This window comes from Poromitra crassiceps (assembly GCF_964638095.1).
Source record: "Poromitra crassiceps genome assembly, chromosome: 6".
NCBI classification, from domain to species: Eukaryota; Metazoa; Chordata; class Actinopteri; order Beryciformes; family Melamphaidae; genus Poromitra; species Poromitra crassiceps.
In genome coordinates, this window is record NC_139627.1 from 1,215,609 (window position 1) to 1,243,108 (window position 27,500).

The window sequence follows — 27,500 nt, forward strand, 5'->3', positions numbered from 1 at the left end:
GTTACAGAGCTTGGAAATTGGGTGTGTGAGAGGTCACAGTGACCTTGAACTTTGACCACCAAAATGTAATCAGTTCATCCTTGAGTCCAAGTCGATGTTTGAGACAAGTTTGATTAAATTCCGTCAAGGCATTCCTGAGATATCGCGTTAACAAGCTTGAAAATGGCGTTGGAGAGCTCACCTTGACCTTTGACCTTTGACCACCAAAATCTAATCAGTTCATCCTTGACTCCAAGTCGATGTTTGAGACAAGTTTGATTAAATTCCGTCAAGGCATTCCTGAGATATCGCGTTAACAAGCTTGAAAATGGCGTTCGAGAGGTCACAGTGACCTTGACCTTTGACCTTTGACCACCAAAATCTAATCAGATCATCCTTGAGTCTAAGTCGATGTTTGAGGCAAATTTGATGAAATTCCGTCCAGGCGTTCCTCAGATATCGCGTTAACAAGCTTGAAAATGCCGTTCGAGAGGTCAAAGTGACCTTGACCTTTGACCTTTGACCACCAACATCTAATCAGATCATCCTTGAGTCTAAGTCGATGTTTGAGGCAAATTTGATGAAATTCCGTCCAGGCGTTCCTCAGATATCGCGTTAACAAACATCGTACGGACGGACGGACAGCCGTACGTACGTACGGACGGACAACCCGGATCCATAATGCCTCCGGCCTGGCTATCGCCGGCGGAGGCATAAAAACTTAAGGGGCACACACACACACACACACACACACACACACACACACACCCACGCGTATGTAAACTTGCCAATAGAGCAGGCGAGGCCACGCAGCAGCCGAGTTGTGGGCGAGGCCGCGCGTATGCGAGCTGCAGGACGGGCGAGCCTAGCCGTTTAAACAAATCCACATACAAAAATCCCACTGACTTCCAGACGAGGCAACCAGGGGATGCTAACTTCCGAGTTTACAAAGATATGTGAACCCTGCAGTACTCTGTTGAAGGCAGTAAGACTCACCCCCATTGGTCACGTCCTGAGAGGCGATGACGAATCCAAATCCTTCTCCTGGCCGCCTCCTGAGCTCTACCTCCACAGTCTTAGCCCCGCCTCCTCTCAGGTCTTTGGCCACGCCTCCTCCCCCACTGCCCCCTCTGATTGGAGGAGGTCCCCCTGCGCTCTCCTCCACTCCCAGCCAATCACGGGGCTCCAGGGTGAGCGTCACAGGAACTGAGTCGAGGAAGCTGGTGCTCTGGACGAGGGTCGACGCCCCGTTAGGGGACTGAGCAGGAGGCGCTGCTAGGAACAACCACAAGGAGGCAGTGTTGTAGTCGAGTCCAAGTCTGACTCAACTTGGACTTGAGGCACTGATGACTCGGACTTGAGCGTTCATGCATTCGGACTGGGAAGCTGGAGATGAAGTCTGGGACTTGTTAATTGAGAAAGACTTGAGAAAATCACAAACATTTGTTTTTTTAGTTTTTCACACTTTTTCACATCAAAAGTTCATTTTTCAGGATTTCATTCATAACTCTAATCTACACTATGGTGACGTGACAAAGTACTATCAAATTTCTACCCCATTTCAACCAATCATATCATGGCAGCTGTCAAAATTCTGCAGGCAAATGGCCGCCTACTGCCTGTAACCTGGCAGAATTTCTAGCCCATAAACTAACTAATAACTTGGCCAGGTATGTAACATACAAAATAAAGCAAATGGTAATGTCTCCATTTGATGTAGAATTCATAGGACATGTGAACTTGGTAAACTCGCATTCCAGGAATATTGTATTTACCGCAGCTCTTTACTGTGGCTAGTCGACGCTCCAAGCTGGTTCTCCTGGAGCCCACTCTAGCGCCAGAACACGCTCGATTTGGGAGCGGAACACGCCAGGATTGGCCAACGCCAACTCCAGTGCCCAGAACTTTCAAATCAAATCATCAACACGCTACGTACGGCCCGCCTCTCTCAACCCTCTTTCATCTCAGGCAATATCTGTTTTCAGGCTGATACGTCACCGACCCTCGTGCCACTTGGGTTCATGTGGTCTTTAAATAAGATTGCCGAGATCTACTGATTATTTAAGCTACCCTTGATTTGATTCATGACAGACTTGACACTTGACTAGACACATTGACATTGACCCTGCTTATTCAGCTTTCTCCTAGTATTCTCTGGTCCTTTCATGCTGCCCTCTTTCCACTGCTCTGCTCTCCACCGCTCTGCTCTCCACTCCTCTGCTCTCCACTCCTCTGCTCTCCACTGCTCTGCTCTCCACTCCTCTGCTCTCCACTGCTCTGCTCTCCACTCCTCTGCTCTCCACTGCTCTGCTCTCCACTCCTCTGCACTCCACCGCTCTGCTCTCCACTCCTCTGCTCTCCACTCCTCTGCTCTCCACTGCTCTGCTCTCCACTCCTCTGCTCTCCACCGCTCTGCTCTCCACTCCTCTGCTCTCCACTGCTCTGCTCTCCACTCCTCTGCTCTCCACCGCTCTGCTCTCCACTCCTCTGCTCTCCACCGCTCTGCACTCCACTCCTCTGATCTCCACTGCTCTGCTCTCCACCGCTCTGCTCTCCACTCCTCTGCTCTCCACTGCTCTGCTCTCCACTCCTCTGCTCTCCACTGCATTGCAATATATTTTTAAGGGAACTCTGAGGAGGAATGTCGTTCCCCCTCTCGTTCTCGCCGTTCCCTCTCAAGGTTTACTTTGGGAACTCCGTTCCCATGCGTTCTCCCCATTTCCACCACTGGGTGCAGGAAAAAAGGTCAAAGCTGTAATGATGCAAAGTCCTCCTTTAACCATCTGTGATTGTGATTCTTTAAAGGGCATTCATTGTCAAAACAGGTCCCATGCTATTTTCTTTTCAATATAAACCTCCCTTTTAGCAATACTAGAGGGCAGTAGAGAGTCAAAAGTGTGAGTGAGTGTGGTACTGCTCCGTTTCGTCCGTATTCGCGAGCTTTTTAGAAAACGTGCACAAATACGGACGAAATGAACACAGAGTACGGACAGAAGCGTATTCAACATTGAGCATACTTTGATATTGATGTAGCAGATTAGTGACACAATTTCCCACAGCATGAGTGGGGAGTCACCTGCCTTGCTCGAGGGCACAATTGTAGAGAGTGGTGTCTTTACCTTGGTGGCTCCCTGGGGCCGGTAGGGGCCCCTCTTGGGGGCTGCTGAGGGCCAAGCCAGCCTGGCTGAGGGGGGGGACGCCCCCCAACAAGGCACCCGTGGGTGGGGAAGGCAATTCGGCTGAAATGGGGGCGTGCGAGGAGGAGGCGGGGCTGTGAGGCGAGGGGAGAAGCTTGTAGAGGTTGGGGGTGACGACTGGCGAGGACACCGGACCTGGAGGGAAATCAAATAAAAGTTGAAAATGTTTTAATGTTTTCAAACTAAATATTTTTTCATCTCAGTCTGGTTTCTAATGTAGGAGCTGTTTTTGCTAGTTTTTGAAAATTACATTTTGTTCAGCACAATGTGTTTAATTGCCAGTCATGTTATAATTGTACAATTGTGTGTGTGTGTGTGTGTGTGTGTGTGTGTGTGTGTGTGTGTGTGTGTGTGTGTGTGTGTGCGTGTGTGTGCGTGCGTGCGTGCGTGTGCGCGAGTACCTCCTCTGTAGACCAGTAGCACCACCTCTCCCTGTTTGGTGTGTTCCTGGAGGATCCTCTGCACCTGAGACAGGCAGCATGGGAGTTTTGAGCAGCTTCAGTCCAGATATATCAGTCTGCCCCTCCTGGACCCACAAACTAATCTGGAACCTTAGGCCACATTTAGACTTTCTGGTAAAAGTGACCCAATTCAGATCACATGTGACATGTGATGTTGATGTAGCCCAGATCAGATATGTGTTATGATGTATTATGTAAACAGGAAGAAAACACATGCCATCAGATATTCTCAGATCCATTTGGGGCTTCATTCATCTCTGGAAATAAATCTGATATGAATCAGATATCAGCCAATGCCACCATGGGCGGAGTTTGAGTTGTATAATTGGGGGGTAGGGATGCACGATTATTATCGGACCGATAAATTATCGGCCGATATGGCCATTCTGCATTATTATGACATCATCACATCATGGCACATCAGTGTGACTCTTATGACATCACTGATTATGTCACAACTGCTTTTATGACATCACTGATGACATCACAACCTCTTATGACATCACTGATGTCAAAATGTATGACATCACTGATGACATCATCACTGGGACTTTGTGTGTGTCTGTCTCGTGTGTGTGTGTGTGTGTGTGTGTGTGTGTGTGTGATGTCACAATGCCTCTGACATCACTGATGATGTCACAATTTATGACATCACTGATGACTTAATTTGTGTGGGTGCGTGAGAGAGTGAATTTATGACATCACTGATGATGTCATCAGTGGGACAGATAGACAAACACAAGAGTTCCGACATCTCCATTCACTCCAATGGATCAGTTTTTTTCCAGGAAGTAGAAAGTGGAACTCTTGAGTAAAAAAAGCAGCACTGTCGAGTTGCAGCAAAATAGACAGTTTGTGTTGTACTTTGAAAGGGTTTTTCATCCCTTGAATCAAATTGTACATTATCGGCTTTATTTTAGCATGCAGAAGTAGCGCGAGACCCATTCCTGGCTGTTCATTGGCTAATGAGTCTCACATTTTGGTCCTCCGCTGACGCCACTCGACAAACAGACAAACAAACAGAGCCCTAGCTCCCTTTTATATACAGTAATAATAATATAGATTCTGATAATGGACTTTTTTCCGATAAATAACAGCCGATATTACGGCACCAACTTGGCTTTGTTTGCATTGGAAGCGGAGCTACAGTATATTGATGTCGCGTGCTCGTGACGTCACACGCAGCCGCACCTGGCAAAACATGGCTGCCGCCAATGTTTCTGTTCACAGTTTCAGATGATAACAAAACAACGCTATTGCAATTTGCAAAACATGTCCTGCAAGGTTTCCGAGATGATATTGTATTGTTTGAGCAGTATGTTGTTTTAATGTACCACTGCAACGATAATCTATTTGGTGTCTTATAAACCCATGAGGGTTGGGCACCCTGTGTGCATGACGTGTCATTATGTGCCTGAGTAATATGGGTGTTGAATTTGGAATTTAGAACCCACCTGCCTATTTTGGTGAGTTCTGGTCTTACGGTCTTTGCTGCACTTTTCTTCTCAAAGAATAATGAGAAGAAAAAATGGCTCCAGTGCTGCTGTTCGGAGCCCTGATAATAATCATACAGTAATACTCTCTAACCTTGGCGAAGCTGAGGCTCTGCACGTCGGCTCCGTTGATCTTGACGATAGCATCCCCTGGCTGCAGGGAGGGGCACTGCCTGCGGTCCCAAACCCGTCTCACCACGGCCAGCTGGCCCCCTTGCCCCCCTGCCGTCACGCCGAACCCCAGCCCCCCTCCCTCGCTGCGCCCAAGGGCCACCGGCACCAGCTCCACTCCCCCAGGGGCCACCGGCCCGAGAGGGGGTGCCACGCCCATGCCGGGCCGGGCGGCGCCAGGGGAGGTTGCCCCCCGGTGGTTGGCCGGACACCCGTTGAAGCCACAGGGGGGGACCTCCCTGGGCGGCGCGAGGGTGAGGGAGGTCTGGGGCACGGGCGGGCGCTGGACAGGGGCACCGGGGGGCGTGGCGGAGGGGGCGGGGCTGTTAGGGCCAACGGGCGGGGCTTCAGGCTGGGGGAGGGGCCGCTTCATGGGGAGCGTAGAGGACGACACGTCGCTCTCCGATGACTTGGAGCTCTGGTGGTGGAGGAGCGAGGAGGAGGAAGGGGCAGGGAGCGAGCTGCTGTTGTAGCCAATCAGAGAAGACCTGGGAGGAAGAGGAGTGACATGTTCACCTTATGTAGCCCCACCCACTTGACCCAGTTGTGTTATGACTTCCTGTTCAAAACACCTTCTGTTTTACCTGCTCACTAGTACTGTACTGTCACAGGAAGTGTCAACACAATAGGAAGTAACTGGCTGAGCCCTGTGTTGGAACATAAGGTGAATAGAGAATGAAGAAACATTTATTACAAAGTTTTAGACATACATGTATAAGAAAATGTTTTAGTGCATACTACTTCTACTCAGCGGGTAGCTCCAGGGCTGAAAAATGAAGCACATGTGGAAGTGCCTTAAACCTGCATTCTTTCTAATGGCACTCCACTGACTGATTGTATACTGTAGAAGTCAATGGGAAAATGAGCCTACTTCTCACTGATGTATGGCCTCAGTGAACACTTTCCTAATGAGTTTATGGTCTCAATTTCTAGTTTCAAGTCTTCTTCAATACAGCATGATGTTCATGTAGTAAATGATGGTCCCATTAGAGTCAAATAGACCACTGGTTCCCAAACTGTAGTCCGCGGACCACTGGTGGTCGCGGGGCTCCGCCTGGTGGGCCGCTAGAGAATTGCAATTTTTTTTTTTTTTTTTTACATACACATTAACCCTGAGCAGTTGCCGGATTGAGCCGATTTTCGGAAATATCGCGATATTTGGGAAACATCACAATTTTGAACATTTACTTTCAGAGGCTGCAGCAGGCTCAGTTTTAAAGCCAGAGTGAAGTTTCTGGTATCATATGAATAAGGAATTGAAGGTAGCTAAATAAGTTAGGCAAAATTTTGGCGAGGGGAAAAACACTTTTCAAAGGGGTCCTCTTTTTCACAGTCTGATGTTGGCAGGTGTGTGTGTGTGTGTGTGTGTGTGTGTGTGTGTGTGGGTGTGTGTGTGGATTAACCATCGGTAGTGAGCTGACCTGTGTGTGTGTGTGTGTCCGTGTGTGTCCATTTTGAACCAGCTAGTAGCCTTATATTGTTATTTAGCCTTTCTGCTGCTATTGCATGGTTAAATCAGCAAATTTTATTTGGGGGGGGGGGGGTGGTATACGCAATGGAAGTGGTCCCTGGGAAATTTGGTACGTAGTGGTACTTGGTCAGAAAAGTTTGGGAATCCCTGAAATTTACGATAAAGCGTGATTGACAGGTCGCCTGTCCAGTGATCGCGCAGCTCAACGATCATAAACCAAGAGCAGGCGATGCTGTGGCTCTGTGAGAAACCCCCTGGTCTCAAGCTAGCTGCTTCTGGCTCCAAAAATGCTTCTACTACTATCACTAGAAGTACTTGTGCTGCTACTACTACTACTAATAGTAATTATTACCTTCGTGTTCCAGCGTTGGACAAACCTCCGTCAGAGTCGCTGTGATTGGCTGACGTCCTCTCTGGAAGAGGGGGCGGGCCCAGCAGGGGGTCAGAGGAAGTAGGAGTGGGAGTGGGCGGGCCCGTGAACCCGTTTGTCATTGGCTGAGCAGTGTAGGAGGGCGGAATTTGGCCCAGGCCTGACATACAGACAGATTGACAGGTTATGAATCGTGGGTGATGTTGGGATGCTGTCTGCAGCAGAGAAAGTCAAACAATTCACATTTAAACTGGTCTTTTGAGTTAAATGGCACATTATGTCATTGTAAGACTGAATCTGGATTTTCTCCCCTTTTTATATATACCACCCCCCAAGTAGTGCTATAGAATTGCAGCACAATGGACCACTTCACTTATACCACAATCAGAATCACTTTTATCGTCACAGTATGTAAAGATTAGATACAAGGAATTTGTCTTAGTGTAAGTATGCAACATAGCGGTCATATCAGTATTCAGAAGACAAAAAGAAAAGAGACAGAAATTGCAAGTGCATTCCAAAATATACAATACAATATTGTGATGTACTTTGAAAGAGATGTTTAAAGAATCAAATTGTATATTATCTGCTTTATTTTATGCATTCAAACAGCCCGCCACGTACTTCCTGGAACTATTCTTGGAACTAGCTACAATAGTGCTCATAGCTACGTGAGTCACGTGACGATCAAGCATTTTGGACTTCTGCAGCCTGTTGCACCAGCTGAACGTAAGTTCTGTCTTAAGTTAGGGTGTAAAGTCCACACTAACTGCTACGTTCAAACTAGTTAGTTTGACACTAAAGTTGTGTCTTTGTTGAGTTGCACCACGGAGACGTAAGATACATCTTAACTAGTAGTCCTTAAACCTCACACTAGCCAAAATAGTGTCGCAGAAAATGACGTGTACAGTATCTGTGACCAATCAGTGAAAAGCACGGTGGAAACGGTGTTTATTTACCGTTGTTTAAGTAAGTGGAGTGAAAACAGGACATGTTGCCCACCGCAAATTAGTGCTTTTATATTTCATCAACACTAACCAAATGAGAACGTTATTGAGTAACGTTCGTTTAGGTTCATATTACTGTTAACGTTTATCTGTGAGCTCTATCAGTATTGTAGGCTAATTTAGCACCATCCTGCCTGCTAAATTGTTGCGGTTATTTTAATTTGTATGCAGTGCTGCAGCTTGTGGGAAACAAAAGCGTGAGTCATCAATATCAAAGGGTGTAATTATTGATCACGGAGAGCGCGTTACCGACGCAAAACAACGATGCGCCACGGTGCCAAGTTGCAATCCGTGCCAATGCTTATTTTACGGAGGACTTTACACCTAGTAAGACGTAGGTGTAAAATTTAAGTTCTAACTTATGCCTACGTTGTAACTATTTCACTTGGTGCAACCCAAATATTTTTAGTAGTGCGTAAACTCGGACTTAGTGAGACTTTACGTTCAAACTAGCTTACGTTTCAACTTACGCACAGCTGGTGCAACCCACTGCTGTTCTCTTTTCAATTACTCTGGGTGTTCCAAGTATACCCAGCTGCAGCCTGCTGAACGGGGCGGGGCTACATGTCGAACCTGTAGTCCTATTGATGATTTCATTGGTTAAGCCAACCTGTACTCCTCTGGCCACTGATGATTTCATTGGTTCGGCCATCGAGACAGCAGCTGCAGCCTGCGGAACGGGGCAGGGCTACAGATCGATGTAATTGGCTTAGAGGTCGAAGCATAGTTAACATCAATGCTATTATTACCTGCTCTGTAACTGCTAAAGTAAGCTACAGATTGCTAGCTGCTAATGTTAGCTACAGATCGCTAGCTGCTAATGTTAGCTACAGATCAAACCTGTAATCCCACCAATTGATAATTTCATTGGTTTAGTGGTCGACTTCATTGTTTTACCAGTTGTTTTACTTCATTGGTTTAGCGGTCAACGTGTAGCCCCGTCCTGATCTGTAAGCCCTGCCCGCTCTGCTGGGTGCTTCCTGTGTGTTCAGGAAGTGGTGTAGCTCGCTCACCGGCTGTGTTGCCGTTGGCGTCCAGCGTACGGCTGTAGGTGAGGTGAGGGAGCGCTCGGTTCAGGTTGGCCAGGCCGGGGGGGTGGGGCGGCTCACTGGGCGTCTGGGGCTGCTGGGGGGGGGGGGGGGGGGGGGGGGGTAACGGTGTATATGGTTACTTGATGAGACTGTTGATACAATGCAACTGCTGAGATTTCAGCTCAGTTACATGAAACATTTTGTTGGGCAGTTTTAGAAACAAACACTTTTATTTCTGCTTGCTGTCATAACATGATACCTGTGCTTCTTCTACAAAAAAACAAACAAATACAAAATCTAAAGGCTACATTACAGCAGTGATTCTCAACATTTTCTCATATCAAACACCTGATTTTGTGTTTGAGCCACAGACATTTGTTTTGTCTCTCAGACCAAAATCAAAGAATATTTTTTATTGTCAGATATGATTGAGTCCAGAACAGACTGTCTGTATTGTAGGTAGAGAGATAACATACTGTCTGTATTGTAGGTAGAGACATAACAGACTGTCTGTATTGTAGGTAGAGACATAACAGACTGTCTGTATTGTAGGTAGAGACATAACAGACTGTCTGTATTGTAGGTAGAGACATAACAGACTGTATTGTAGGTAGAGACATAACAGACTGTCTGTATTGTAGGTAGAGACATAACAGACTGTCTGTATTGTAGGTAGAGACATAACAGACTGTATTGTAGGTAGAGGCATAACAGACTGTCTGTATTGTAGGTAGAGACATAACAGACTGTCTGTATTGTAGGTAGAGACATAACAGACTGTCTGTATTGTAGGGAGATAACATACTGTCTGTATTGTAGGTAGAGAGATAACAGACTGTCTGTATTGTAGGTAGAGACATAACAGACTGTCTGTATTGTAGGTAGAGACATAACAGACTGTCTGTATTGTAGGTAGAGACATAACAGACTGTCTGTATTGTAGGTAGAGACATAACAGACTGTATTGTAGGTAGAGACATAACAGACTGTCTGTATTGTAGGTAGAGACATAACAGACTGTCTGTATTGTAGGTAGAGACATAACAGACTGTCTGTATTGTAGGTAGAGACATAACAGACTGTATTGTAGGTAGAGGCATAACAGACTGTCTGTATTGTAGGTAGAGACATAACAGACTGTCTGTATTGTAGGTAGAGACATAACAGACTGTCTGTATTGTAGGGAGATAACATACTGTCTGTATTGTAGGTAGAGAGATAACAGACTGTCTGTATTGTAGGTAGAGACATAACAGACTGTCTGTATTGTAGGTAGAGACATAACAGACTGTCTGTATTGTAGGTAGAGACATAACAGACTGTCTGTATTGTAGGTAGAGACATAACAGACTGTATTGTAGGTAGAGACATAACAGACTGTCTGTATTGTAGGTAGAGACATAACAGACTGTATTGTAGGTAGAGACATAACAGACTGTCTGTATTGTAGGTAGAGACATAACAGACTGTCTGTATTGTAGGTAGAGACATAACAGACTGTATGTATTGTAGGTAGAGACATAACAGACTGTCTGTATTGTAGGTAGAGACATAACAGACTGTCTGTATTGTAGGTAGAGACATAACAGACTGTCTGTATTGTAGGTAGAGACATAACAGACTGTATTGTAGGTAGAGGCATAACAGACTGTCTGTATTGTAGGTAGAGACATAACAGACTGTCTGTATTGTAGGTAGAGACATAACAGACTGTCTGTATTGTAGGTAGAGACATAACAGACTGTCTGTATTGTAGGTAGAGACATAACAGACTGTCTGTATTGTAGGTAGAGACATAACAGACTGTCTGTATTGTAGGTAGAGACATAACAGACTGTCTGTATTGTAGGTAGAGACATAACAGACTGTCTGTATTGTAGGTAGAGACATAACAGACTGTCTGTATTGTAGGTAGAGACATAACAGACTGTCTGTATTGTAGGTAGAGACATAACAGACTGTCTGTATTGTAGGTAGAGACATAACAGACTGTCTGTATTGTAGGTAGAGACATAACAGACTGTCTGTATTGTAGGTAGAGACATAACAGACTGTCTGTATTGTAGGGAGATAACAGAGAATCTATGATCACAACAAGGACCCCTGGTGGTCCCCAGACCTCACGTTGAGAACCACTGCATTACAGTCAAGAACTGAATCTAGCTGCAAGATTCAAGATTCAAGATTTATTAAGTGTCCCAAAAGGGCAATTTGGGTTGCAAAAAGTGTCGTACAAAGTACATACATAAAAACAAATAAGACAATAAAAACATTATAAAAACAGTCTAGAGCAGCAGTTTAACGTGCAACACAACAGTGCAGTGCAGACATTAGATGCAGCTGTTGTGTGTGTGCTGTTGGTACCATCTATCTACATTAGATGCAGCTGTTGTGTGTGTGTGCTGTTGGTACCATCTATCTACATTAGATGCAGCTGTTGTGTGTGTGCTGTTGGTACCATCTATCTACATTAGATGCAGCTGTTGTGTGTGTGCTGTTGGTACCATCTATCTACATTAGATGCAGCTGTTGTGTGTGTGCTGTTGGTACCATCTATCTACATTAGATGCAGCTGTTGTGTGTGTGCTGTTGGTACCATCTATCTACATTAGATGCAGCTGTTGTGTGTGTGCTGTTGGTACCGCGGGGTCCAGACTCTGTTTGGGACATCCGTCTGGGTTGTAGAGCATGGGGTACCCTCTCCTCAGCACCACGTCCACACTCTGACCCATCGGCACCGACTTCAGCATCTCAACCACCTCCTTATGGGACTGTCCTAACACACAGCTCTCATTGATATAGAGCAGGATGTCAGCTGCAGGAGGAGAGGAGAGAGGAGAACTGTAAAGCTTCATTTATACTTATTAGAAAGTGTCGCTCAGCACATGGTCGCAGATGAAAAAGAAAGTGTCACTCATGGTGTTGCATTTATACTTCAGTGAACACTCATCTAGGCTCAACGGTCACGTGACACTCGAACGCTATAAGAACTAGTGCAGACAGCCAAGAGAAAAGAAGAGAGGGAATGCACAGTGAAACCACCTCGGATTTAACCTACTTGACTGCAGCCGCATATAAACGACACACAACCACACAACTCACCTCCTCTCTCTCTGGGAAATTGGTCACGATGTTCTTTGTGATTTTCACAAAGTCATACATCAATGACAGGCTGATAAAAATAGCGGGGACACGTTCATTAATTTAATTTCAGTGAAAACCAAAACAAGGAAGTCAAGCGCACGTGCCATCTATATAGCCAATCAGACTTGCTATGTGACGTAGTCAGCGACACTAAAAATGTCACTAGGTAGCAGACACTGCTGCTCGCCTACACTTGAAAGTGTCGACTCAAGTCCTAATTTCTGTCGGCGACTGTTTCAAAAGTGTCGACAGACCAAGTATAAATTGGGCTTTAGGGGGACACCCCATTATTCCGAAAACAATAGTCCGAAAAATGCCCCATTGGACCAAAAGCCCATTTGTCCCTGTATTTGTATAATACACTGTCCCTGGAGTTAGAAAGATTCACTGTCACACTGAATCTTCCCTCAAACCAACAGAAGCACATGGCTAATTATTATGCAGAATGACATCATTCTTCCATGTTTCTCAAAGAAACAGAAGCACATGGCTAATTATTATGCAGAATGACATCATTCTTCCATCATTTCTCAGACAAACAGAAGCACATGGCTAATTATTATGCAGAATGAGATCATTCTTCCATCATTCCTCAAACAAACAAGCACATGGCTAATTATTATGCAGAGTGACACCATTGGCATACACAGATGGTCTCAATCAACCGGGGAAAACATTAGGAGGCAGGGCTGGTTGCAGGCATGAATCTTTCTATTTGAAGCGAGACAGCGTATTTTTTTCTATTTGAAGGAGACAGTGTATTTTTTCTATTTGAAGGACAGTGTATTTTCAGACTAATGAAAGCTGGAACAAATTGCCTGAAGACCTCAGATCTGCCCCAACCTTACTTACTTTTAAAAATAGACTAAAGACTTTTATGTTTACCGTCGCTTTTAACTGCTGACAGCTACTATGCAAACCCAATGAGTCCTCTATAAGTTTTAGCTCTTTCTGCAACTGCTGCGCCTGTTGCTTATTGCACTTTTTATACTCTTTTTTTTAAGTTTTGTTGTGATGCTTTTAAATGTCCATTTTACTCTCTTCTCTTCTTTTATTTTCCTGTCAACCATTTTATGTGAAGCACTTTGAATTGCCTCTGTGTATGAAATGTGCTATACAAATAAACTTGACTTGACTTGACTTAATGGACTTTTCATTTTCACGATCATGGGCTGTTGGACAAATGGGCTTTCGGTCCAATGGGACGTTTCTCGGCCTATTGGAGTTTCAGAATATTAGAGTGTCTGAATAATAGGGTTAGGGTTATATGAATAATGGCATGGCACCAGAATTAGAACCATAAACCATTGTGAAACTACTGTTTACTAGTTTTCTACTATTTTCAGGAATAAGCCTACTGTTTTTGTTTTGCTCGTTTTTTTTAACAGTTTTCTCGTGTTCTCACGTGTTGCTGCCTTTTCATTCCTACTGTTTTCTACTTTCCTGCACTTTTAGCAGTTTGCCAGAGCAGAAATGTCTTGATAACTCTCCTCTCTTTCCCAGGAGAGAGAGAGAGAGTGAGTGTGTGTGTGTGTGTGTGTGTGTGTGTGTGTGTGTGTGTGTGTGTGTGTGTGTGTGTGTGTGTGTGTGTGTGTGTGTGTGTGTGTGTGTGTGTGTGCGTGTGCGTGTGCGTGTGTACTGCATTCCTGAGTATTATCCGTGATGCACGTGAGCAGGTCTGATGGTGTGTGGGAGAGAGGACCCTCTGTGTGTGTGTGTGTGTGTGTGTGTGTGTGTGTGTGTGTGTGTGTGTGTGTGTGTGTGTGTGTGTGTGTGTGTGTGTGTGTGTGTGTGTGTGTGTGTGTGTGTGTGTGGATTAGTTGTAGATCATGAGATTTTATCCATGAGAATATAAAGCAAAACCAAACAGCAACATAATCCTCTAGAGAGAGAGAGAGAGAGAGAGAGAGAGAGAGAGAGAGAGAGAGAGAGAGAGAGAGAGAGAGAGAGAGAGAGAGAGAGGAGGGGCAGTAAATAGGAGAAAGCTACAGACAGAAAGAGTACTGCAGTGATGATATATTTTTGTAGGCGGAAGGTGGAAGTCCTGGACTTCCTGGATCTTACAGGGAAAAGTCAATGGGGTTTTAGAAAGGGGATTTCACTTAAATGCATCAAATTAGGTCTGTGGCTAACAAAGGTTTATGGGAGTGGTAATTTGGATTCAGCAGGATAATCGTCATGAATGTGAATCACTTTTACGCTTTAAGCTAGGGATGTTCATCAATTATCGAAAATCGATAATTGATCGTTAAAGCAGCTACGAGCAACTTTTTCGATTGTTATTAAACAGTATAAATTTAATATCAATGCATCACATCTTACCTCTAATAGTCGACGAGAGCAACGCAGAGTAGTCTCGCTTGAACCCCGAGTGAATCGGCCAGTGTTAGTGTGTCTGTAGCCAGGGCAGATCAGGAAGTGAAATGAAACGGTTTGCAGCAGCCACTTCGGCCATAACCACAAAATAACTTCCAAAAAACCTGTTAGAATATAACGAGAGATGTTCCCGCGAGTATGCGTGGCGTTCACATTGTTTATGTTATGTTGCTAGGCAGCGCAAACGGCGTTGGAAGGCAGCTGCGTTTCACTTCCTTGTTTCACTTCCGCGTTTCACTTCCGGGTTACCCGGTCCGGTCGCTCTAGAGAGCCCCCTGTTGGCGCGAGTTTAGACAGACTATAGACTTAATAATCACCTAAGGGAGCAATCTCAGATACACACGGCTTTGGTCTCGTCGACTATTAGAGGTAAGATGTGATGCATTGATATTAAATTTATACTGTTTAATAACAATCGAAAAAGTTGCTCGTAGCTGCTTTAAGGAATTGATTTGATCATGTGGAATTTTGATTGATTATTATTATTATTATTATTATTATTATTTTTATTTATTTTTTTATTTTTTGCAGACTAGGTTTGGGTGGAATTCGTTCCTCCTCGCCCCACTCCATTGCACAGCCGAATAACGTGAGGTGGAGCTTCATATAGCCTCTAGTTTTCTGGCTGGGCACGGGCCTTTGTGCCAACAAAACTGTTTTAAACATGGGGAATTCACACCGGCATGCGCCGGGGACACAAACAAACGCACCCAGCGGTCTGCGGACCTCAGTGAGGCTCAGGCCTGTTGATTTGACTCTTGTGCTGTCAGCTAAGCTGGAAGACGCCGATTGCCTTACATCATGTAACCTGACATGTAACATGTTTGTTTACCTGGCCACAGCGCTAGTGTCTGATATTCTTACTACACAGCGGCATCGTCATTATAACTGGCCGAGAACACGCAACGTTATTACCAGACCAGAGTAAAAATAATAATAATAATAATAAAAAAGAAAAGAAGTCGTACCTGTGTTGAGTGCGGGAGGCCCTCCCGGCGTCACGCTGTACACCTGGAGGAACTCTCTGGGTCGACTTCCTCCAACGATGTTGAAGCCGAAGCCTCGGGGGCCTTTGGACAAGCGGGTGTGGATGGAGTAACCCTTCAGCTGGCTGGGCTGCTCCGTGAACTCTGGCACTACACACACACACACACACACAGGAAGTACAGATGTGGGACAGGACGTCAAGATACGGGACAGGAAGTACAAACACGGGACAGGAAGTCAGTAACATTTATTTGTATAGCACCTTTCACAGATACAGAATATTCTCAGTATAAAATCACGCCCAGGTGTTGACGTAAGCAGTGCAGGTTTAGTACACTAGACTACGTATGTAAGAAACGACGGGCTCAATACGAGACTGAGACTTAACAAGTACAAGTCACGCTGATTCCAATGGTGCAAACCGTGTTGAAATCCGTTGCTCGGTTGCGGAGGTAGGAGGTGAAGTAGATCGTTTGAACGCGTTAGGAAGTTTAGAAAGCTAATTGGCTAATCTGTGTGTCGCATTGACGATGATGTTGCGGCAGCTTTAGGTTGCCACTCTCTCTCTCCATTCACTCCCGACCTCGCTCAACCACTCTCTCTCTCCATTCACTCCCGACCTCGCTCAACCACTCTCTCTCTTGTTCGCTTGTGGAGCCCGGAGGAGGAGTGGCTTAGGCTACGAACGGACGGACATCTCATGCTACACACGGACACACTTATAGAAGAGGCTGCACCGCTTAACAACAGTAATAATAACACAAGCAGCCCAGTGCCTTACACATGAAAATAACAGCAACAGATCGAAACAGAACAGACACGTATACATTTAGCCTACAGTATGGGAGCTGGGGCTCTGTCTGTTTGTTTCTCTGATTCTCTGTCCCACAGTGATAGTCCCGCTGTGATGTCATAAATCCCACTGTGACATCATCCGTGATCTCCTTCGGGATCAATAAAGTATTTACCTACCAAGTGTGCGGACCTGTGCACAGTAAAGCTATTTAAAATACATTTTAAAATTAAGTAGAGCAGCTAGGCTAATCAAACAAATAAGGAGAGCCTCAAGTCAGATATGAACAGTGGACACATGGAATGAATTCAAAAGCAGATTACTGGCTCAAAAATAGACTCCAGTAAGAAAAGTACAGTTTAGAAAAAGGAACATGAAAAGTGCTCCTTCGTTAAAGATCTACTCTGATCTGTGAGTTCTGTGTGTGTGTGTGTGTGTGTGTGTGTGTGTGTGTGTGTGTGTGTGTGTGTGTGTGTGTGTGTGTGTGTGTGTGTGTGTGTGTGTGTGTGTATCTTACACTCTGTACAGGGAGGCGTCTCTTTGTTGTGAGTTCGTGGATCCAGCCAGCTGGTCGTCTTGGAGACGTGACTGACAGACACAAAGACATCTTCATCACCACCACCATCATCATCATCATCATCTTCACAATAGGGATGGGTATCGTTTAGTATTTTTCTGATCCCGGTGCTAAGACAATACTTTTAAAATGGTACCGGTGTCTCAACCAATACTTTTTAAAATAAAAATTAAATTAAAGTTGATTTTAAATTGGATTTTTTTAACACGTTCACTGCCAATGACGTATTAATACGTCAAAAAAATTCCAACCGTTCACTGCCAATGACGTATTAATACGTCAAAAAAATGATTTTTTTTTTTTTGACCGTGGGATGTGCATCTAACCCTTTTACATCTCTTATATAAGTATTGGACGTGTACAACGTGTACAACCCATTCCACCGACCCACTAAGTGGCGACAGTTCTTTCCTGACTATAGGAAGGCAAGCAAAAAGCAGTGTGACGAAGCCATTCTCATGAAAATGGATTGGCGAAAACGCTTTCGTTTTCGCGCTGATTGCTGGCAGTGCGGGATTGCAAATTTGCACAATAGATTACGGGTGGAACACACTTTGAAACACACACAGAATCGCAAAAGCTTCATCAAAGCTCTCAACCAAAACTCCAAGATGCGAGCGAGTCCATCCAGACTTCCTCAAAGAGCGGCCGCGCAGACAGGCACAGCCGCACAGCAGCAGCAAAGCAGTGAGACTGGTGACAAGCTTGTGACACGGCCGCTGCAGCCAAGAAGAACGCCCACGGAGGGAGGAGTTGGAAGCAGAGGGGTGTTTCCTGCTGTTATGGAGGAAATTACTGTTCAAAACTATTGTTTAGGTCTTACTGATGCCAAAAATGAATGGTTAAAGTGACTGTTCTATCGAATTTCACAAAAAGCCGTTTATCTCAGAATAAATTTTCTAACGCTGAAACCATGCTGTATTCAACTGCTAATGCTTACATAACTACTAACTCTACAAACTAACTCTTTTAGACAGAGAAAGCACACATTCTATTAGTTCTTTTGAGATATTGTGTGTTCACAAAATCTTAGCAGAAAAGAATCCTCGGGTCTTGAAAGATGAGCCAGAATCCTCAAAAAAAACCTCTGGCAGAACCTACCTACAGTAAAAAAAAAAATGGCTGGCAGTGAATGTGTTAAAGAGGCTCCAAACTATAATGTTAGTGAAGGTGCATGTGGCGTCAGTTTTGGAGCACCGGAGGGCAATATACTCAGCCACGCAGGCATGGCACCTAAATGAGGCACGTAAATCTGTGTTGCTACCGGTAGTACCAGTTGTAAAGGTACTGGTACCATATGGCTCATTTCCACCACATATAACAGCACAGTACAGCTCTACTCGACCTGGTCTTACTCATCTCTACTTGATCTAGACTCTGTTTCCATAGCAAGTTTACTCACCTCCGCCCACACCTGGTCGTCATAGCGACCGCATATCTGCCCTCCGCCCATAGCCGAAGTAGGCTATAACGTATAACGTTAAAATTTAATCCATACACAGAACTTTTAAACTGTTTATGAAATACTGGTGCCTCTAAATGACCTACAGTGTACATGGGCAAATGTGACAATCGGCTAGGAGAATGGATATCACTTTGTTGTTACTCAAACTCACATGCATGCACTGCACGGGGGACGGAGAGGCGCTACAGGAAGAAAGATGCTGCGATCCGATCATGTGATCGGATATCGGCGCGATATCAGCCAAAAAACATGGATCGGATCGGATCGGATTCCAGCGAAAATGACCGATCCAAGGCTCCGATATAAGCACTCCGTTCCATGACTCCGCTCCAGGATTTCTATCCAGCATGCAGCAGCAGCAGCAGCAGCAGCACACAGAGGCCAAAACGTCAGACACACCCGTCCTTAACCTATGTGCGATTCGAAATCACGCGTCCGCACCATAGACTGGCAAAACATGGCTGCCCCCAGTGTGGCTGACAGAAACAACCACTATTGCAATTTGCAAGACATGTCCCGCAAGGTTTCTGAGATTAGGGGAAAGTCTGAGCTGGCGTTACGCTAAACCAAACGTGGGGATGAGGCAGCGGATTTGTTTTGGCGTTAACGTTAGTTGTTGTGATGATGGCTAACGGGGCTAACGTTAGCTAGCTGGTTAGGCTATCTAGTTGCAGGGAAGCGCTCCACAAGCTTGTTGTGACCAAAACCCCCGCATTTAAAGCATTTCATACTCCCAGAGCTGGCGTAAACCATAGAGAACCTCATGCATTAGCCTACTCAAAATGTAACGTCCAGGGTTTGTGTCTCCAAAATCAACTAACGTTAACGTTACATGCAAGCTAACGTAGCTAGCTGCGGAGCACTCATGATCTATAAGGAAAACGAATGCGCACATAGCCTACATAATTGTCAACATCACATACATGTATTTTCTTTAATCTAGACTACAGGCATCATTTTTCAGTCAAAAGTGAAACGACACAGATGGCGTATAGTGAGGCTTTCCATGCCTCACTATAGAACTGGCCCCATGCAAAATTCAGACCGCTTATATGTTGCCGTCATGCCAATAAGAGTCTAAATGTATTTTTTTATGTTTTATCTGCAGACTAAGCAGCTAGGCTTTCGGTTCTATAAAAGCCATTATTTTTTGTAATGACTATTGAGTGATACACTTTACTAAAAAAAATATTATATCACAATAGTGATGTCAGATTTGCTTAGGTCAGAGCTATGGAATATTAAATCCATCTTTGCTCACAACATTTGCCCTTTCTTTCTTCTTCTTTTTTACCCCAGGTGTGCATAAAATACAGGTTAAGAACTTATGATAAAGTCATGGAAATCCATTGGTCAAAATGTGTATGAACCCTGAAGGGTTAAATTGAGCATTTATGAGAGATTTCAAAAATATCGAGATATATATCGTGTATCGCGATATAGCCGAAAAACATTGCAATATTCTTTAGAGGCCATATCGCCCAGCCCTAATTTGATTGTTATGTTTTAGTTTTACATCAAATGAATTAGATGAACTAAATTGTTTACATACTATATTACCAAAGCACACACATACATACCTAACCCTAAAAATGTTTGTTGCCTGCTAGCTATCAGACAGCATAGAGAGACTTAAATATGTGCTGTATCGGTATCGGATCGAAATCGGTATCGAATCGGGTATCGAAATTTGATCGGAATCGGATCGGTTTTGAGCTAAAATATCGAAATCGGATCGGAATTGAAAAATCTTGATCGCAGCATCTCTAGGAAGAAGGGAAGCCTCTACCCCGGCGGCATCTCACCAGGCAAGACCGCGGCTTCACTAAACCCCCGCCTCCAGCCTAGCGGAGCCAACGCGAGGAGCGGACTTTTTCTCTCTCAAAACAATTGAAAACCACCGTCATGTTAAAGCTGAGCAAGGATATCGATTTTATTTCACCAGAGCCGAAGGCAGCAACACAAAAGATGATGGAAATAACATTAACAGAAGAGAAGGTAAGCTCCACTAAACTGGTATCCAGCATTGACAGTCAGTAGATACAGTAAACACAGTTTACACTGTAGTCTGCAGTGTTTTCATGTCACGGTATGGTACCGGGTTCACAGCACTGGAACCTCAACAAAGCAGGGACTAAAACTAGCACGACTCAACGCCGACTCAACCCGGGCTGTCCACGTTTTTGATCGGTGGAATGAGACAAAAAAGCGAGACGAGCTGGGCGGGGCCACGCTGATACCAGCGGTGGAAATGGGCCAATAGTGGTACCGGGTTTCGGTACCCAAACCTAATCACAATCATCATCATGTGTAACTGTAGCTGTTTTTATCTGTGAAATTCAATTGAGTGAAAGTTTAAACTCAATTGGTCAGACAAATCGGATGCCATTCTGAGGGATTGTTTTGATCACGTGGACTGGGAGAGGCCTTCACGGCCGGGGGAAACCTCAGTGAGTACACACACACTGTATCAAGCTTCATCAGGTACATAGGGACGTAGTCCCTGCAATAAAAATAAAAACCATGCCCAACCAAAAACCATGGATTAACAGTGATGTCCAGGCAGCCCTCCACACACGGACCACTGCCTTCAACTCTGGATCACTGGAGGAATACAAACACCCTCAGAACAACTATAAAAAAAATAAAGAGGGAATTTGTCAAAAATTTGTCTAAAATTGACTCCAACAACCCAAGACACCTTTGGAGAGGACTACATGCTGCTTCCGACTTCAAGGGGGAAAAACAACAGACCCCAAACACCTCACCCACCCAACCTGAACTGCCCTGCATCCTCACACCCCTCCCCCGCCAACACTCCAGACCAGGACTGCCCTCTCATCATCACAGAGGATGAAGTACAAGTACGTTGGTCCTCAAGGCCTGCGCCCACCAGCTGGGCAGCTGACATTTTCAACCAGTCCCTCTCCCTCCGGACTGTCCCCTCCTGCTTCAAATCTGCCACCATCATCCCCATTCCCAAACAGCAGAAGGTGACCAGCCTCAATGACCCCATAGCCCTCACACCCATAGCCAGCAAGTGCCCAGAGAAGCTGGACCATCAGCATAGGAGCGCCGCAGGGCTGTGTCTCCAGCCCCTTCTGGTATGACCTTTATACCCAAGACTGTGTGGCAACACAGACTTCAAACACCATCGTGAAGTTTGCGGATGACACAGCGGTTGTGGGGCTGATCTCCAATGGGGACGAGACAGCCTACAGGAAGGAGGTGGATGCCCTGGAACAGTGGTGCCAGGACAACCACCTCTCCCTGAACATCTCTAAGACCAAGGAGGTCATTGTGGATTACAGGAAGGGGAGGGAGACTCACCCCCCCCAGTCACCATCAATGGCACAGTGGTGGAAAGGGTGGACTTTACCTATTAGCATACAGTATCAGCATCAGGATCATTATTAGCAGAGATTTCCTTAATGTTAATGCACAGAAAAAATTCAAATAAAGATTGTGCACGAGTCCCAAAATCAAGTTCAAGTCGAGTCTCAAATCATTTGAGGACAAGTCTCAAGTCACTGTGTGCAACTTGAGTGTGACTTGAGTCCAAGTGGGAAGTCCGAGTCCCCATTTCTGGTAACAGTCAGTGTGGACTCACTCGATGTAGTACGGCTCTCCTGAGTCGCTGAAGGCCAGCTCCCAGTTCCCTGGTAGTGGACCTCCTCCTCCTCTCCCTCTGACTCCTACCCCGTTCTCCGTTCCCTCCCGAATTCCTACTGACGACTCCCACGATTGGCTGAGAGGCAGAGCAGTGGGCGGGGCTCCGGCCAAACCAGCTGATGGAGAGAGTACGGTGGCTGTGAAGGGCAAAACACAACAAATAACAAAACACAACAACTTACAAAACACAATGGCAAATAACAAAAGACATCAAGTCACAAAACACAACAACTCAAAAAACACAACAACAAATTGCAAATCAAATGAACAAAAGAGAAAACACGACAACAAATTGGAAATCACAATGGCAAAACAGAAACCACAACCACAAAGCAGAAACACAGCGGAAAAGATACCCCACAAACAGGTAACCTTCAGGGAACATTCCTTAAAGGCCCTGGAAACCAAAAAATAAATGTGCCACAGAAAAATGTGTTATTAACCACCCAGCCAAATTTGAGCAATTAAAAATGTTGCCAAGGTCAGACGCCTCCTCAACACCATATACCAGATCACAGTAAGACCAATGGGATGCACAGAAGGTGTTCCATCAGGTTGAGTCTTATATGTTTGAGTCACTGCACAGATTTGGGTTTGGTGATTCATTCATATCCTGGGTAAAGCTCATATACGCCAGTCCAACATGCTCACTTATAACTAATGGTGATAAGTCAACCAGGTTTCCATTACTTCGCTCGGTCCAGCAGGGTTGCCCTCTCTCGTCACCCAAGTATTGCAGGCCTAGAGGTCGGAGGTCATGAGACACATATCAGTTTGTACGCCAACAACGCAATATTATATCTACATAAATCGATCCCCCCTCTCCTGGAGCTAATCGCCTTCTTCGGTAAGCTGTCCGGATACACAATTAACTGGACAAAGAGTGACTTTATGCCTCTCTCTGATCTCTTCACTCCTGGGTTCCTGGAGAGTGTCCCATTCAAATTGGCAAAGGGCCACCTCACCTATCTTGGATTGACCATACCCAGAGATCCTAAGCTGATATTTAAGTTGAACTTTTGACCAGCTATAAAATAACCCTTCAGCCGGAGGTGGAACTCGCTGTGCAAACTGGCAAATGTACTTATGTGCTTAAATGTACTTATGTTATGTTATGTTAAATGTACTTATGTGCGTCAATAAATAAACAAAAAAAAACAACAACTGCGAATCAGTGGCAGATGATGTGTGTCCAGACCCTAATCAAGGATTAATTGGGGCTAAATACCAGGGGCGACATTACAGAAACTTCCTAAATTCCAAATCCTATCCTAAATGATTGGTAACCATGGTAATTAGAGTTAGGACTTGATTTAGGAAAACACCCATTACAGAACAACAGTTCCTAAGTCAATATTCTCATCCTAATTTAAAATGGGAAAAGTGTATTACAGAACCATCCCAACTCCCCAAAATCTTAAAAAAGCTCTCCTAACTTTAAGATGCCAGCTATGCTGTCCTAACTAATATACGCTATTTTCAACTGGAAGAACAGCCATCTTGCATCTGGTTATAATTTATAGCCTATTTATAGCCTACATACCTACGTTATGGCTGCGCTGTTATTACATTTGCAAAACCAACAAAATGTCAACAGGCGCAATTTATTTGCCATAAGGCTCATGCGGGACCCGAATGACGTTTTGCATTTTGATGACAGAACGCTCGTTAATCGATACAGACTGCCCCGGGACATGATACTGCAGCTAGCCGAGGAGCTGAGACTCTGCCGGTTGTAGTACAACTTACAAATGCACTTCGGTTTTTTGCGAGGGAGATTTTCAAACTGAAGTGGCCGACATATCCAAAATATCTCAGCCTGCTATGTCACGTAATTTAACTGAGGTAGCAACAGCCATCAGCAATTTATTTGGCTCCTCGGTACATATAGTTTCCAAGGGCGAGTCTGCCAGATGCGGCAGAGACGGTTTCTGCTATTTTAGCCCATTCCCTCTCTTTCACCTCCCGCGTGAGGGTGGCTGAAAACTTTCCGAAAAGCACGTCTTTAACCTTTTCTACGGCGGTCACTAAGACCTCCAACTCATCTGCCTTGAAGTTAAATGCCCTTCGTTTTTGGTCCATTGCCCCACAATCTCAAAAATGTTTGACAACAACACACATCGTTAACCTACTAGCTAATAGCAGGCTACTAGCGCTCCTACTTCCCCGTGAGTTGAGAAAGGAGGAGGTGTCTGTTGCTAGTGGTTGCTAGGGTAACAGACAGAAAAGTTGATAACCGATGCTGGATGAGTATTTAGGATTTCCTAACAAGACATAAGATAGGATTTAGCAAGATAAGATAGGATTCCTAAAGTTAGTTAGGATTTGCTTCTGTAATACGAAATCAGAAAAAATCCTATCTTAAACTAGTCCTATCCTAACTTAAGACATAAGATAGGGAGTTTCTGTAATGTGGCCCCAGATACCTAACTAACTAAACTAACTAACTAACTAACTAACTAACTAACTAACTAAACTAACTAACTAACTAACTAACTAACTAAACTAACTAACTAACTAACTAAACTAACTAAACTAACTAACTAACTAAACTAACTAACTAACTAACTAACTAACTAAACTAACTAACTAACTAAACTAACTAACTAACTAACTAACTAACTAAACTAACTAACTAACTAACTAACTAAACTAACTAACTAACTAACTAAATAACTATTATGCACATAAGACCCTAAATTACATGGGTAGAGAAGGTTATTGTTGGGTTTCCAAGGGCTTTACAGGTTCTCTGAAGGTTACTTTTTTTTTAAAGAACATTCCGAGAACATGTGTGTGACTGTGTGTGTGTGTGTGTGTGTGTGTGTGTGTGTGTGTGTGTGTGTGTGTGTGTGTGTGTGTGTGTGTGTGTGTGTGTGTGTGTGCGTACCTGTCAGGTCTCTGTCCTCCTCGCTGTCCCCTCCCTCCTCCACAGCTTTCTCCAGGTTGCTCAGAGACTTGCTTCTCGTCCTGAAGTTCCTCAGCAGGTTGCGGTGCTCCTGGTACGTGATTGGAGGACTCTCCGGCCCGATGTGGACCGGGCGCGGTGTGCCGTAGTAGTTCCCTGTGATTGGACGAACATCAATATCAAATTTGATTTGCTAAGCACACAAGCACGTTTAGATTTGTTTCCAAATGTACAGTAGGTTAATGTGACATAGTAGGCTAAACTCTTGATAGATGCACGGTCTGGGTGTGCAACTAGCTACTTTAGCTACAGTAGTGTGCTAATCAGATGTGTTAACGAGAACATAGTGATGGTTAGCTAACCAGTTGCTATGGTTAGCTAGCTAATAATGTTCTGTAATTGTTCTGTTACTCCCAATATTATTGACATTGTACAGTATAAATGGTCAGATTGTCAGTGATATGTGTTAAACCACATAACATGGTTTAACCATCAGTTATTCTTGTATCATTATGTTTTTAGTGCAGCTTCCTAGCTTTAGCATAGAGAAAGCACAGGTAGAGTGGACGTATTTATTTATTTTTTGTGTGTGTGTGATTGCTTCTATTTTAGGCCTATTAATCCCATTCAGATTAGTGGAACTGCTACTGTTGTGAAAGAGAGAGAGAGAGAGAGAGGGAGAGAGAGAGAGAGAGAGAGAGAGAGAGAGAGAGAGAGAGAGAGCGTGCAAGATCAGGAGAGACAGGCGAGAGAGAGGAGTGAGAGATTAGAGAGAGAAAATCCTCTCTCCTCCCAAAAGAACGTTAAAAAGAAAAAGCAGAACCAGGTCGACTTCCATCACTTCACATTTAGCCCACACTGCATCTGGAAGAGACTTCCTCTTCCTGCTCCATGGTAGCTGTTTACAGTCTGATTGAAACAAGAATGCAGTTGGAGTTGATCGATCCATACATGTTTAGGTAGGTGTTTTTTCTTCAATATTTTATTTTCAGTTTTTACTTAGAACACAAGAAAGAAAGAAAGAAAGAAAGAAAGAAAGAAAGAAAGAAAGAAAGAAAGAAAGAAAGAAAGAAAGAAAGAAAGAAAGAAAGGCATACTACATAATATACAGTACATGTGTGTGTAAAAATGGGGCTCAGGAGGTAGAGCGCATCGTCCACTAATCGGAAGGTCGGTGGTTCGATCCCCGGCTCCTCCAGTCCGCATGTCGAAGTGTCCTTGGGCAAGACACTGAACCCCAAATTTCTCCCGATGGCTGTGCCAGCACCCTGTGTGGTGGCAGCTTGCCACCTTCGGTGTGTGAATGGGTGAATGTAGGCACTGTATGTAAAGTGCTTTGGATAAAAGCGCTATATAAATGCAGTCCATTTACCATTTACCAAAATGGGCGACATTATCAGTGACAGCACTGATGATGTCACAATGTCTATGACAGAGAATGTAGGGAAACAGTGGATGGATGAATCCAGAAGGAGGCAGTAATGCAACATAAAAGATGCCAACAGCCATAAAACACCACAGAAGAAGAAGAATCTCTATGACATCATCAGTGATGTCACTCGAGTTGAGCAATTGTGCGCTGCGCATGCCAATAGGGCAGGCGAGGCCACGCAGCAGCCGAGCTGCGGGTGAGGGCGAAGTAGAGCAATTGTACGCTGAGTAATGTCACTCACACACTCCATGATGTGATCAGTGATGGTAACTCAAGCAATTGTGATGTCATCAGTGATGCGAAGTTGAGGAATTGTGCGCTGCACATGCCAATAGAGCAGGCGAGGCCACACAGCAGCCGAGCAGCGGGTGAGGCCGCGCGGCGGCCGAGCTGAGCGAGCCTGTGAAGTTTCTAGTAAACAGATAACTGCATATGAGACTGTAAACAATGATGGAAGAGGACACCTAAATATCAGCCGCCTGTCCGAGTCAGTCTTAATAGTTGACAGACCCGATAGACGCTGGGTACCCAGATTGCACCACACTGTAAAAAAATATAAATTCACCCCCCACTGAAAAAAATACAGTTTACCTCACTCTGTAAAAATACAATACAATATAAATATTAAATAATAAATATTAAGGGACAGTCAACTGATTTTTACAACATTAGACTGGTCAGAGGGATACATGGCCATCTAATGCACACACCAACGCATGCACGCTCGTGCACACACACACACACACACACACACACACACACACACACACACACACGTAGTTCAGGTGCGTTTGTTTCGTACCCTTGAACTTGCCGCTCTCCAGCAGGGCTCCTGACTCCTCCAGAGAGAAGAACTCCTCGATGGAGACGAAGTTGTAGTCCACGCCCGTGATCTCCCCGTCACGCGGCTGCCGCGTCGTACCTGCAGCACGTGATGATGTCATCAGTAAGGGACAAAGCTGTGGT

The 27,500-nt window shown here is 44.7% G+C and overlaps 1 protein-coding gene across 1 annotated transcript in view; it reads right to left on the bottom strand.

Annotated features, from left to right (window-relative positions):
• Nucleotides 1-27,500, bottom strand: part of LOC310778785 (membrane-associated guanylate kinase, WW and PDZ domain-containing protein 1-like) — a gene marked incomplete at both ends in the record, with an annotated part of 57,254 nt that overhangs the window by 19,886 nt on the left and 9,868 nt on the right. The window contains 12 exon segments of the mRNA XM_083639233.1: nt 976-1,254; nt 3,099-3,311; nt 3,578-3,641; nt 5,225-5,789; nt 7,125-7,302; nt 9,163-9,271; nt 11,823-11,995; nt 15,669-15,836; nt 16,998-17,068; nt 22,133-22,310; nt 25,085-25,258; nt 27,337-27,456. Coding sequence (XP_083495359.1) covers nt 976-1,254; nt 3,099-3,311; nt 3,578-3,641; nt 5,225-5,789; nt 7,125-7,302; nt 9,163-9,271; nt 11,823-11,995; nt 15,669-15,836; nt 16,998-17,068; nt 22,133-22,310; nt 25,085-25,258; nt 27,337-27,456 — 2,292 coding nt within the window.